The 14,816-nt window shown below is 47.5% G+C and overlaps 1 protein-coding gene across 2 annotated transcripts in view; it reads right to left on the bottom strand.

Moving 5' to 3' along the window:
- Positions 1–14,816, bottom strand: part of NRTN (neurturin) — a 97,551-nt gene that overhangs the window by 17,571 nt on the left and 65,164 nt on the right. Inside the window, exon 2 of one of the 2 annotated variants that reach the window (XM_074978435.1) lies at positions 1,288–1,522. In XM_074978435.1, coding sequence (XP_074834536.1) covers positions 1,288–1,495 — 208 coding nt within the window. In that variant the 5' untranslated portion in view covers positions 1,496–1,522. The remainder of the gene's footprint in view (positions 1–1,287; positions 1,523–14,816) is intronic. The other variant, XM_074978436.1, reaches the window with a different exon arrangement.

Below are 14,816 nucleotides of genomic sequence, written 5' to 3'. Positions count from 1 at the left end.
GCCAGGACTTAAAAACCTCTAGGGATGGAGAATCCACCACCTCTCTAGGCAACACATTTCAGTGCTTCACCACCCTCCTGTGAAAATAGTTTTTCCTAAAATTCAGCCTGCTCCTCTCCTTCTGTAACTTCAGATCATTGCTCCTTGTTCTGCCATCTGACACCACTGGGAACAGCTTCTCATCATTCGCTTTAGAGCTCTCTTTCAGGAAGTTGAAGGCTGCTATTAAATCACCCCTCAGTCTTCTCTTCTGTAAACTAAATAAGCCCAAATTCCTCAGCCTCTCCTCATAGGTCACACGCTCCATCCCCTTAATCATTTTCACAGCCCTCCACGGAACCTGCTCCAACACATCCACATCCTTTTCATACTGCGGGGGGGCAGGGGGGGCAAAACTGGACACAATATTCCAGATGTGGCCTCACCAGTGTCGAATAGAGGGGAAAAACAACTTCTCTAGAGCTGCTCAAAATACTCCTCCTAATGTACCCCAACACAGCAATATGACCAAACCATAAGGCGAAGCAGCATTTCTCTTCTGCATAGTACAGTTTCAAAGTTGAATTAAGACTATGTTTGGTTGTAAACACTTGACAGAACAACCGTATCGTCGTGTTTGGTGTTAAGAGCCTCCGTTCCTGAGGTGTTCATAACTCTGAGGTTCAACTTGAAGTTGGAGGCCTCTCAGAACACGAGACCCATGGGGCTGCATTTACACTGCAAAGCAGTAGGGCTTGAACCCTGAATCCCAACTGGGCTCACTCACATCAATGCGGCAATAAGAGACCCATGGAATGGCTGCAGCTGGCCTCAGTTGGCTGGCAGGGGTTTGCAGGACTCAGACTGACAAGCTGGGGAAGGGTCCTCAGAGCCCAGGCTCCAGCCCAAGCCCAAATGTCTATGCTGCTATTTTCAGCCCTGCAGACAGAGACCAAGTCAGCAAACCTGAGCTCTGAAACTTGGTGCTGTAGAATTTTATTGCACGTTCCATCCCAGTAGCACCCTGAGACCCTGGGTCCAAGCTCTGGCTCACCATGACTTGTGTGCAGACAGAAGGGAGAGGGGTTAGACTTCCAGCTGGGAGCTGGAGCCCTGGACTCATGCAGCAATGTGGACACACCCTGTGTAGACAATGTGGACACACACCGTAGCACTGTCGCTCCATTATCTCACCTGTTGCGTCTATCGGGGACAGGGAAGAAAAGCTCTCCCCTAGCACTGCCGGGGAGGAGCTGCCCTCCCCCGGCTCTGAGCAGATGTATCAAGGCAAAGCATGCTAGGGCTTACATTGTGAGATCAGTGAGTCACGGTGCTCCAGGGCTCGCGGGTGTCTCCGCTGACCTGCAGGCAAGGCAGAAGAGGAGGCTGACCTTGACGGCGAGGAAGGGAAGGGGCTGTATTTCCGGCTTCTGTTGAACATGTCTCTACAAACTAAAATGGACAACATGGAACTGAGGAGCATCGAGGCAATGGCTGCAAACTTCCATACCTTCATCTTAGAGCAAGTCAGAACATTGAAACTCTGCAAAACAGGCAAAACAAATATCCTTATTAAAGACCCTCCACCTGGGCCCCCGGTGCCTCCCCCGCGGACAGGTCCCCAGGCATGGCGGGCATAACGTGGGCTGCTGAGCAGCCTTTCCTGAGGCTCTCAAAGCAATCACACACCTTCCTCCAGCCAGACTCGCCCCCTCCCTAAGGGAAACTGAGGCACAGAGCAGGGACGTGACGAGCCCCATGCCAGGCAGGGCCTCAGAACCCAGGAGACATGATTCGCTGCCCCCTACTCATAACAGCAGAGCTCTCTCGTCACTTTCCCATCACGGCAGCAGGCTGCTTGGCTTGTGGGAGAGAGGCCATGTACAGAGTCCGCACTAAGGCGCAGTCTGTGCCGGGTGCTCGTGAGAGCGGATGGGGGAAGCCTGGGAGGGTAGGACACAGGAGCTGCTCGGCTGCCGTGGGCGAGAAGGCCATGCTGTCTACAGAGGTGATGCACTGCACAAGCTTTGTACATGCCAGGCACACCCTCCCACTTGCCAAACCATCGGAGCTGCCTGGATGCTGGAGAAACCTCAGCTGCACTTTTCAAAAGGCAGAACACCCTCTGCAGCACGTTCTCCCCCAGAGGGATTCTGAAAGAGGTAAGAAGGGTTCTACCTGGGGTTGCAGGTGATGGACACGTTCTCCCCCAGAGGGATTCTGAAAGAGGTAAGAAGGGTTCTACCTGGGGTTGCAGGTGATGGATCCTGTTCCATGGCAGGCAATGCAGTGTAACCTTATAAATACCCATAATGCAGCGCCAAAAAAAATCCTCCAGTCCAGCCAGAGTAGCCAGGATATGACTGCTAAGCAAGATGGCTAAGTCTGATCACTACCTCCAGCACAAGACGGGTACAGAAGCTGCTGCCAACCACCACCCAGGGAAGCAATTCACACTCCACTTCTTTTACAAAGACCTTTCTTTCACCTGATCCCTCCTTTGCTCTGCACCGCTTGAAGTCATTCGCTCCAGTGCAAAGCAAATGTCATTCCAAGCCACTAGCACTTCACGCCTACTTCGTACCAGTATTACCGGTGATCCTAGATGCCCCTGGAGAATAAGTTCTCAGCTTCATCCCCTTCACTGCAGGGCCTACAGCTAGGCAGGAAATAGTTTTCCTGACCAGTGAGAAGTTTTGAGATATCAAAAGAATTCCCCAGTCAGCAGTGGGAAGACTAATCAAAATTGTAAAAATGTTGGAGAACTGACAATTTAAAAAAAAAAGGCTTAGGTCAATTAAAACTTTTCAGCAATTTTGAAACATCTCATGTAGAAAGTTCTGAAACATTTTGTTTTCAAGCTTTTTTTTTTGTTTTGTTTTAAAAACCTCTTACTCATCTGAATATCTTAACATTTTTAGTCTCGGAGTCTGTGACTTAAAAAAACAACAAGCAGTCCTGTGGCACCTTAGAGACAAACACACTTATTAGGCCATGAGCTTTTGTTGGTAAAATTCACTTCATCATATTTCAGTTTTCAAGATACAGATTCAATTCAGATAACTTGAAGTTTTCATGTAATAAATGGTCAAATGAGACATTATGACAATTTCAAAACACATTTTCCCCCCAATAATTTTTCAGGTCATAGAATCAGAATAATAAGGCTGGAAGAGACCTCCGGAGGTCATCGAATACAACCTCCTGCTTCCAGCAGGATCAACCCCAACTAAATCATCCCAGTCAGGACTCTGTCAAGCTGAGACTTAAAAACCTCTCGGGATGGAGATTCCACCACCTCTCTAGGCAACACATTTCAGTGCTTCACCACCTCCTGGTCAAGTAGTTTTTCCTAACATCCAACCTGCTTCTCTCCTTCTGTAACTTCAGACCACTGCTCCTTGTTCTGCCATCTGTCACCACACAGAACAGTTTCCCTCCATTCTCTTTAGAGCCCCCCTTCGGGAAGTTGAAGGCTGCTATTAAATCACCCGTCAGTCTCCTCTTCTGCAAACCAAACAATCCCAAATCCCTCAGAGGTCATGTCTCCAGCCCTTTAATCATTTTTGTTGCCCTCTGCTGAACCTGCTCCAGCACATCCACATCCTTTTTTATGCTGGGGGCCCAAAACTAGATGCAATACTCCAGATGTGGCCTCACCAGTGCCGAATAGAGGGGAACAACAACTTCTCTAGATCTGCTCAAAATGCAGCCCAATATGCCTTTCACCTTCTTGACTACAAAGGCACATTGTGTTCTCATATCCGGCCTTTCATCAGCCATAATCCCTTTCGGCTGTACTGCTGCTTAGCCAGTCAGTTCCCAGCCTATCACAATGCTTGGGATTCTTCCATCCCAAGTGCAGGACTCTACACTTCTTGTTGAACCACATCAGATTTCTTTTGGCACAATCTTCCAATTTATCCAGGTCACTCTGGATCCTATCTCTACCCTCCAACATAGCTACCTCTCCCCTATCTTGGTGTCATCCACAAACTTGCTGAGGGTGCAATCCAGTCCCTCATCCAGGTCATTAATAAAGATGGTGAACAACACTGGCCCCAGAACCAAGCCTTTGGTCATTCAATTTGGCAAAATCAGACCTGTTTTGCCATCAGTATCTGTCTCAAATGGTTGACATTTTTTAAGCAAAAACCAGCTTGTTGAAAAAATTCTAACCAGCTCTGTGAGGCAATGTCTATACTGCAGCCCTACTTCGAAATAAACCAACCGCTATTTTGAAATGATTGTGTAAACGCTAGGATAGTTATTTCGAAATAATGGCTGTTATTTCGAAATAACTTTGCTGCACAGACATACACTCTGTCTTAGTCTGCATGACAGAATTACTCTGGTGTAACTAGAACTGAATAATCCACCCCCTGACCAACGTAGTTGTACTCACTTAAGTACTGGTGTAGACAGCACTAAACCAGCGGGAGAATTCTCACCAACAGGAGAGCTATCTCCTGTCGGATAGAACATCTTCACTGGGGCATCACACCAGCACAACTGCATCGGTGCATCTGAACTGATGTTGTATTTTAAGTGAGATCCACCCTGAAACAAGTTTTGCTGCAAGTTTGCCCTGCAAAGACAACTCGGCAAAGGGAGAGTAAGCTAGAGTCTGTTCTTCCTTAAGCATTGTCAACAGTATAGCTGCACATCTACCAATGTAATATATGCCATCGTGTGCCAGCAGTGCCCCTCTGCTATATACATTGGACAAACAGGACAGTCCCTACAGAAAAGAATAAATGAACGCAAATCGGATATTAGAAATGGCAATGTCCAAAAGCCTATAGGAGAGCACTTCAATCTCCCAGGACACACCGTAACAGATTTAAAAGCGGCTATCCTACAGCAAAAAAATTTTAAAACCAGACTCCAAAGAGACACCGCTGAGCTGCATTTCATCTGCAAATTTGACACCTTCAGCTCAGGATTAAACAAAGAGTGAATGGCTAGCTAAATACAAAAGCAGTTTCTCCCCTCTTGGTGTTCACAGCTCCAGATCAACTTGCTGGTAGTAGGCCTCACCCAGCCTGACTGAGTTAACCTCGTTATCTCCAGCCTTGCTCTGGCCTGCCTATTTATACCTGCCTCTGCAAATTTCCACTACTTGCATCTGACGAAGTGGGTCTTTGCCCACGAAAGCTCATGCTCACACATTTCTGTTAGTCTATAAGGTGCCACAAGACCCCTCATTGCTTTTGCAGATCCAGACTAACACAGCAACCCCTCTGATACTTGTCAACAGTTTACAACAGTGGTGGGCAAACTTCTGCCCATTGCGGTTCTGAGTGTGGCCCATGAGACATTTTGTTTACCCCTGTCCACATATAGGATTGACAAACCAAACTGAGTAATTGGGAAACAAAATGGCAAATGGAATTTAATGTGGATAAGTGTAATGCACATTGGAAAAAATAACCCCAAGTATATATTCAATATGAAGGGGGCTAATTTAGCTACAACTAATCAGGAAAGAGATCTCAGGGTTATTGTGGATAGTTCTCTGAAGACATCCACACAGTGTGCAGCGGAAGTCAAAAAAGCAAACAGGATGTTAGGAATTATTAAAAAAGGAATGGAAAATAAGACAAAGAATATTTTACTGCCCCTCTATAAAATGCCGATACACCCACATCTTGAATACTGTGTGCACATGTGGGCTCCTCACCTCAAAAAAGGTATTTTGGCATTAGAAAAGATTGAGAAAAGGGCAACTAAAATGATCAGGGGTTTGGAACGGGTCCCGTATGAGGAGAGGTTAAAGAGAATGGGACTTTTCAGTTTAGAAAAGATTGGGGCGGGGGCGGGGGGAATATGATAGAGGTGTATAAAATCATGAGTGGTGCAGAGGGTGAATAAAGAAAAGCAATTTACTTGTTCCCATAATATAAGAACTAGGGCACACCAAATGAAATTAACGGGCAGCAGGTTTAAAACTAATAAAAGAAAGTTCTTTTTCACGCAGTGCAGTCAACCTGTGGAACTCCTTGCCAGAGGAGGCTGTGAAGGCTAGAACTATAAGAGAATTCAAAGAAGAGCTAGATAAATTCATAGCGGTTAGGTCCATAAAAGGCTATTAGCCAGGGGGTAGGAATGGTGTCCCTGGCCTCTCTTTGTCAGAGGCTGGAGATGGAGGGCAGGAGACAAGTCGCTTAATCATTGTCTTCAGTCCACCCACTCTGGGGCACCTGGCACTGGCCACTGTCGGCAGATGGGATGTTGGACTAGATGGACCTTTGGTCTGACCCAGTAACGGCCATTCTTATGTTCTTATGACAATCACTGAGCGACTCACCCCAGCCCCTATCCCAGCATCGGCCAAACAGAGGTGAGGTACACGCAGTTGGATCAGACTCAGTAATGGCCATTCTTATGGTCTTATGACAGACTCTGATGGTTTCCATCCAGGCAGGTTTTTTCCTACTGCTATTACTAACGTGACCCACGTGAAAAGGGCACGTGAGGTGAGGTGCACGCTGACTGCACATACAATTGCCTGAGAGTCATGTGCTCCCTCTGCATCCAATCAAAGCACTGCTACAGTTCAACCGGAACGCCCAGCGCCTTCTATTTACACAAGCACAGTTAGCAGAACTGCCCTATCCCAGGAAACTGTCTCTGTTACAACCACCTGGGGACAAAGGGGGCCACTCACATGGCCCACTCACCAGCCTCAGTTGCCCATCACTGATTTACAAAGTTCCAAGCAGTTACACCTGTGCCAACTCCCTGAGGACAGTTGGGTTCCACAGAGTCATCATGTGCCTACATTTCAAGGCTGGGGAGGCCCATGGGTAACAGAAGGGTAATTTGTCAAACAAATGTTTCGTTAGTGGAGCTGATGCACAGGAAGGAAAGAATCTCCAGGCAAGCCTATACTGCAATTTATATAAAGTGCACATCAGCTAACTTGGGTTGATGAGGGCTCAAGCTAAGAGGCTGTGAAGTTGTGATGTAGACATTCAGCCTCAGGCAGATCGCAGGTTAGGGACCGTTACACCCATGCAGAGTGGGTGCATCATGGTCTCATTCTGATTAGAACTGGGAGACACTTTGGAGGAAACTTTTTGTAGCGAACAATGTAGCTTCAATGACATTGAATGCTTTCAGGAATCTCTTGGCTCAGACACAACACAGAAAAGAATTCCAAAGACACTGAAACATTGTGTTGTCTAAACAAAGAGCTTTGATTTTGCTGCTTTGAAATGACTTTGTCACAAACTGTCTTTAATTATTAACAGAGAGATAGCTGTGCTAGTCTATACACTATCGAAACAAAGAGCAGTCAAGTAGCACTTTAAAGACTAGCAAAATAGTTTATTAGGTGAGCTTTCGTGGGACAGACCCACTTCTTCAGACCATAGCCAGACCAGAACAGACTCAATATTTAAGGCACAGAGAACCAAAAACAGTAAGCAAGGAGGACAAATCAGAAAAAGATATCATCTGATGAAGTGAGTCTGTGCTCACGAAAGCTCATGCTCAAAACTTTTCCGTTAGTCTTTAAGGTGCCACAGGACCCTTCGTTGCTGTTACAGATCCAGACTAAAACAGTTACCCCTCCGATACTTAAAAAATCAAAAATTTGGATTCTGGCAAAATGAACAGGTTTGTTCAATCCGTGGAGATTTTTTTTACTTCAGACTTTTCCCAGTTTGATGAAAAAATTGCAAACGTTTTCATCTTTGGCCTGACCCAGAATGACTCCCTCTCCTGTTCTGTTTTTTAGAACACCCAGTTAACCAAAAACAATCTATTTGCTCCGCTGTAATTTTGATCTTGGACCTCTTGCTTTGCTTTCTCTTTGTCATGGGTAATTGACAAGAAAATGGGGACGTCACAGGAGCCTTGGGGAGACAACACACACACACACACACACACACACACACAGCCCCCACCACAATGCCATTTTTACAGCCCCTTTTCAGAGCCGTCCCACAGCTGAACGGGAAATGAGATGAATCCAGGTGTGTCACATTCCAATTGGCAAGGGCCCTGCACCGTGTTGTGCAGCTAGCAGAGAGTCTTGAGTATGTTACCAACAATTCTTAATAACTGAGTAATAATCATGGACCAAATTGCACTGTCCTCACAGAGGTCTGATTTTCATTGAGCCTAACTCCCCTTTACACCTGATAGAGAAAGGGGTCTTCATAGTGAATGTAAATGTAATATAGATCCATGGGCCTTGGGTATAAGAGGCAAAGGGTGGCAATGACTCCCCTGGGTCTTAGTGATGAACCTCTCTCCTCTTCCTATCCCTATTCTAACCATTCACAAAGGTTCCCACCGCAGGCTGTTGCTGCTTGCGGGCTGGTGACTCTTCACCCAAGTGGCTCTGTTAACTCAACAGCAAAACTCTTCCAGCTTGCCAGACCTATTAGCATAACAGTGAACCTGTGGAAGGGCCATTAAGTGGTAATGAACTCATTTCACACGCATGTGCCAACCCCACTTACTGACACAAACAGTGGTGCATTACAACAAAAAAGCAGTCAAATTGCACTTTAAATGCTAACAAAATAATTCATTAGGTGATGAGCTTTTGTGGGACAGACCCACTTCTTCTGCATTACTATGTCCACAGGACCTTAGCTTGAAATTTGCTTTAAATATTTCATTAATTTGTGGAAGATTATAAAATCACATCTCTAAAAATCCATGCATAGATATTTAGATGCACAAGCTATGCTACTTTAACACCGTAAATGCTTGGACCTTCAGACATATAGTTGTTTTTTTTTTAAATAAATACTTCAAAAGACCACCCACATCTAAAATACACATTTTAATTTTAATTACTATAGTACAAAACCTTGCTTCCAAAAAGTCTTCCTGTCTAGTCTATCCATTCCGACTCTCCTTTCAACCCCTTGTTGAATGAAGCCCTTAAAGGGACAACAATCCTTTTCTTCCAGATAGCTAAACAAATGGAGTTTCCCTTTTATTTCTGATTATTTCAGGAACTCGTTTTAAGCTAACCAAAATCAGTACCTTACTAACATATAAAATCCTTTGACATGCCTAAAATATTTGGAAACATATTTGAACATAAACATATAGTGAAATTTCATAAACATCTCTTGTTATGAAAGCCACACAAACTAAACTAGCAGTCCCTTTTTTTCTGAAAGCAATGAACTTTATTACGAACACACTAAACTCCTCTGACTCATTAATTTAAAATAAAGTCTTTGTTTCAGCGAGTTTTAAATATGTAGTACTCTGGTGTGGTTACTTTATAAAGGCTTAAGAGTATATTTCAAACATAAAATAGGCTTAGAAATACTGATTAAGAAAATGTAAAACAGAGAAGAGCTGCGCGGCACCATGTGGTCTATTTTTAATACTGTATTCAGCAGGACAATGGACTTGCCCTTACTATGAAGTTTTTGCAAATAAATCTCTGACAAACCTCAGGGTATATCAAAAAAAACTGCAGCTGACTTTTTTTTTATTTCCAAATTTAGTGCTTTCAGTTAAGTACCTTCTGCAGGTCCAGTCCACACAATCTGGCATGCAGCGGAGAACCTGCTCCGTTAGGACGAAATTTGAGAAGAGCATGTTTTGTTTTGTTTTTTTTTAAACAAACGTCATTTGCTACACTGAGATCCAGGGATTTGGTGGGTGAGCCGACAGAAGGAGGAGAAGCGGGGAGTGGGTGATGTAGTGGCCAGGATGTGGGGCCTGGACAGATGAAGGGTGGAGTATGGGCTCCCCAAGTAGCAACTTCACCCACCCCCAATGCATAGATCCAAACAACTCCTTCTTAATGGCTAATGGCTTTTGCACCAATGAGAATCAGAAGCCAGTGAACCTCATAGGAGTGTTGTCTGCCCAAAGCTAAGCAAACCCCAGGACTTGGCCCAATAATACCACCAATAAATTATGCATTGGGCGCCCCGGGCCAACCCACAAGGTTTCTGGGCACCTACTGTGCAGTAATAGGTCTCATTAAAAAGCCGCAGCACCAATAAACAAATGAGAGCGCAAAACAAATGCAGCTACCCTGAGCTGGCCTCCTGCCCTCCTCCCACGCCCGCCACACACACAGCTACTGCCCCGAGCCAAGCCACCCCCAAAGCCATGTCACACTAGTGCAGAAGAGACATCTCCTCAGCCCGGCCCTGGCTGGTGGTGGACTCTGGAGGCAGGGCACGTGCTGAAGGGATGAGAGGAGTCGAGGTCCTGGTCCCACGACCTCCACTGTCCAGTCTCCCTACAGTCAGCAGCTGTACCTCGTGTGATCAGAGCTGCTCTTACTGGGCACAGAACTGGCAGCCTGGCGCTCACAGCAACAGCTGCCTGGGGAGAATCAAGGACACTCCCTACTCTGCCCTTGGACTGATGTGTTTACATGGAAACAGGGACCCACACTGGACAGAGGACTAGAAGCCATCCGAGCTGCCACCAGCAGCGTGATCTCTCCTGCAGGCGGCTCTGCCCATGAGCTCCTGGCAGACCACAGCGGGGTAGCACGCGCAGGCCGAGCCAACAGCATTGGAAGTTCTGAAAAGGGACACGAAAGACAGCTCTGTGGTTATCCCTGCCCGCGAGCCCAGAGCCCAGCGTGCGCTGCGCAGTGAGACTTGGCTGAGATGCCAGGTTCAGTCACCAGGTACAGCTACACCAGAAAACTAAGTCAACTTACCGCCACCGCAGGAATTACAGGGGAGGTGCATGTCCCCGCCACCCTCCCTGGGTTGGTGCTGCAGGTCCTCACCACGAGCGCTTCCCCTGACCTAAGAGGAGCAGCGTGTGGGGCTGAGACCTCCATGAGCAGGTCTCTGCTGGGTGCCCAACTGGCACCTGGACTCTTAGCTCTGCCGGCCACACTGCTCTAGTTAAACTGCTGCAAACCAGCTGCGACCTCCACAATCATCTTTGCCATGGCTCTAACCACATCACCTCCCTCCCCTTTTCCAGTGTCGTCATCACTTCCACATCCCCCACCCCTCCCCGTGCACTGGGGCTTGCTCACCCACCACCCTCCTGCTCCAGCCACGTGCGGTCTGTTCCACCCCTGCCTCCTTCAGCCAGCACCTCTAGTCACACAGCCAGCCTGCAGGAGAAGCAGGGACAGGCTAATATCCTGTCTCTCTGTTGACCCAGTTTAGGTGGCTATGTATCACCCCTCACCCTGGAGAAGTGGGTCGTGCAGCGTTCTCTGGGCAGCTCTGAGAGCCGCCTAACCCCAGCCCTGCCTACGCCCAGGCATCGATCGGCACAACTGGGGCGCTTGGGGGAAGGAAGGGGAAGATGGTGCAGTGTAGGGATGCAGGAACTTGGGTACTTCTGAAAATGCTCTTCATACTCATGTTAATGCTCAGCTGGCTCTTCCTATGCGAGCCACTGCCCTGCTGTGGTACCCGCCACTCATGCTCAGGGGCTGGATCACAGCATCTGGTCCTGTGGCCAGTGCTTGTAGTTCTTCAGTGCATCTCCCCAAAATGTGGGATTTCACATTAAATTACAGTAGTTATCAGCTCCTCCTCCCTGCAACTGCCAGGCCCTGGGACACCTGGCAAAGTGCTAATCCCTCTTTTCTCCGTCACCAGCCAGACTCAGTAAAACCAAAGAAATGCTCGTCCCCTGCTCTGGAGTCACTTGATTATTAATGTTATCAGAAGTGACGGCCCCTTGTAGGCTGGATTGAGGATGCAAAGCTCACCCTGTGCCCTCAGCTGGCTCTGCAGGAGAATCCACTGAGCAGAGTAATCAAAGGAGCCAGGTGATTTTTTTTTTTTTTTGCAGGTAATAGGAATATGGGCAAAAAATGCTTGAGTTCCTATACTGTGTGTGAATTTCGGTTGGACGCAATAGACGGCTGACTCAAGGCTGGTTTGATCTGGTTGCATTTCATGTCTGCTCTGCAATCTGCTTGCATGAAGGCAAACGAGCACTAAACGTGCACAGCAACTGAGAGTTAGGCCTTTAGCAAGGGTAGTAAGAGTGGGGCGGGGGTACTGACACCCCACAAAGTAACAGATCAGTCCCCCAATGTATTTCTGACACCCCCCTCCACCCAGCATCATGTGAAGGAGAGAGCACCTTGGAACCCAGCTACGTCCTGAAGGTGGGGGTGGAGGGGGAGACATGAACAGGATCTGGAGGAGGGCTGCAGGAGCCACTATGGTACACAGTATCAGGCCAGCCGCTGGGGAGCAGTTAGGACTCCCCTGACCAGCCTGGTCCCACATTTCAGCTGCCACAAGTCCTAGCAGAGACACCCAGCCCAGGAGAGGGGTAGGAGCATATGTAGGGCCCTAACAAATTCACAATCCTTTTTGGTCAGTTTCACAGTCATAATAAATGTCATGATTTCAGCTGCTGAAATCTGAAAGTTCACAGTGTTGCAGTTGTAGGAGTTCTGATGCAGAAAGGAGTTGTGCGAGGGGTCACAAGGTTGTTGTACGGGGGGACTGCTGTATTGCTACCCTTACTTCTGCACAGCTGCCACCAGCAGCACTGCCTTCAGAGCTGGGCAGCTGGAGAGCGGTGACTGCTGGCCAGGAATCCAGCTTGGAAGCCAGAGCTACCACCACCAGCTGCGCAGAAGGAATGGTATGGTGCAGTGTGATCACTCTTACCTCTGTGCTGCTGCCTGCAGAGCTGGGCGCTTAGCCAGCAGGTGCCTCTCTCTGGCCCCCCAGCTCTGAAGGCAGCAGTACAGAAGTAAGGGCACCATGGGTATGGCAATGCCAGCCTTCCTTCTGCATGGCTGCTGGCAAGTGCTGCCTTCAGAGCTGGGTACCTGGCCAACATGACAGCTACTACTCTCCAGCTGTCTCACTCTGAAGGCGAGGTAGAAGTAAGGCTGGCAATGCTCCTAAAATAACCCTATGATTCCCTGCCACTCCTGTTTGGGTCAGAAGCCCAATCGGAGAAGGCTGGTTTCTGCTGTGAAATCTGTATCGTCTAGGGCAAAAACTCACAAAAGGCCAGATTCCATGGTAGGACACCAGATTTCCCGGCCTGTGACACGTTTGGAATGGTTGTTAATTTGGTAGGGCCCCAACTATCCGCTGCTTGTGTGGAATGTGTGCTTGTGTAGGGCACAGGACAGGCCACTGGCACTTGGAAAGTGGTCAGGCATTAGCACACAGGGCACTAACCTCCAAAGAATTATCATAGGAACCACAGTATGAGCTATCATGAAAGCCCTTCCCAGCCTGGAGATGTCTCTCCCCTCCTCAGTCTCTCACATCTCTTGCTCTGCTCCTTATCCTACTGACCCCAGGCCTTACACTCTGTTGATCTTGTACCATGTGTGTGTAGTGGCCACAGTTTCTGTATGAGGAGAGATTTGAAAGATGGAGACTCTTCAGTTTAGAAAGGAGCTGTGGGCTGGGGGTGGGGATGTGATGAAGGTCTACAAAACATGACTGGTGTGGAGCAAGCAAACAGGAAAGTGTTATTTGCCCCTTCACGTAACGCAAGAACCAGCAGTCACCCTATGACATTAACGGGCAGCAGGTTTCAAACAGACAAAAGGAAGTACGTCTTCCCACAATCCACAGTCATCCTATGGAACTCATTGCCTGGAGAAGTTTTGATGGCCAAAATTATAACTGGGTTCAAAAACACACTTAGGTACATTCCTAGAGGATAGATCCATCAATGGCGATTCGCCAAGGTAGCCAGGGACACAACCCCATTCTCTGGAAGTCCCTAAACCTTTGACTGCCAGAAACCGGGACTAGATGACAGATTGTTTCCCTGTTCTGTTCATTTCACCTGGAGCCTCTGGCACTGGCCACCTGCAGAGACAGAACTGTGGGCTGGCTGGACGACTGGTCTGAGGCCAGGTGTACAATAGACATTAAAGTTGATTGTAGACACGCAATTCTAGCTATGGCAATTCCGCAGCTAGAATTGACTTACCTGCCATCAACTTACCTGGATGTCCACACAAAGGGAAGTCGACGTGATCCTGAGGAGTAGAGAAGCCGACTGCCAACCCCAGATAGTTCAATTCCATGCGTACCTACTAGGCGCGTGAAATCAAACTGTGGTCAGAGTTGCTCTTCCGCGTAGTGAAGACCTACCCTCAGCCAGCATATCCATTCTTATGTACCCTTATATTCCCCAGGAAGGCAGGTTCATAAAGCTAAACTGGCCTGTGACTTCCTCTTTTTTCAGCCCTTAGCAAACTCCAAACCCATCTCCGCTTACAGCACACTCTCCCATCCAGGCACACAGAAACAAAAGAGGGAACTTTGCCAAGCGGGAAGAAAGTGAGTGTAATCGGGGAAAGATGTTTATTGTAAAATGGAACGTGACAGATTCTTCTTTGTTATTTACTGAAGTCACATTAACTATGGAGCTGGGAAGCTGCTACCTTGCCAACACCACTTTATTTTACAGGATGTAAATAATTACATGTTAACTAACAAACTAATTATATGCCCTGCAGGTTCCCGGATAATTGTATAACCCTGCCAGAGTCTAAATGTTTTAAATGGACTGTAAACAAAGCCAAGGTAGAAAAAGAAGAGTTTAACCATATAAGGAAGTGAGAGTTTTTAATGCAGCCGCGGCACAAAAGGGGTCTGCCAGCACCAATCGTGAAATTTTGCTTCCATGCAAAGGGACAGCACCAGAATTCTACAGCTCATAAAGGAGCCACTTAAGACCCATCTCAAGAGGTTAGAAAGAGGTGTATAAGGCGTGCACTGGTCCTCTGCACAGTATTACCGGTAGTTTGTATTACCGCAGCAGCTGTATCCGCAGCTGAGATCGAGGCACATGCCACACTATAGCTAGACAAGACAGAGCACAGGGTGGGGAAAGGAAAGGCTCATGCGCTCCCATTTTACAGA

Source organism: Carettochelys insculpta, chromosome 27, assembly GCF_033958435.1.
Source record: "Carettochelys insculpta isolate YL-2023 chromosome 27, ASM3395843v1, whole genome shotgun sequence".
In the NCBI taxonomy this organism is placed as follows: domain Eukaryota; kingdom Metazoa; phylum Chordata; order Testudines; family Carettochelyidae; genus Carettochelys; species Carettochelys insculpta.
The sequence above is the reverse complement of the archived record's forward strand: the minus strand, read 5'-3'. Positions and strand labels throughout refer to the sequence as shown.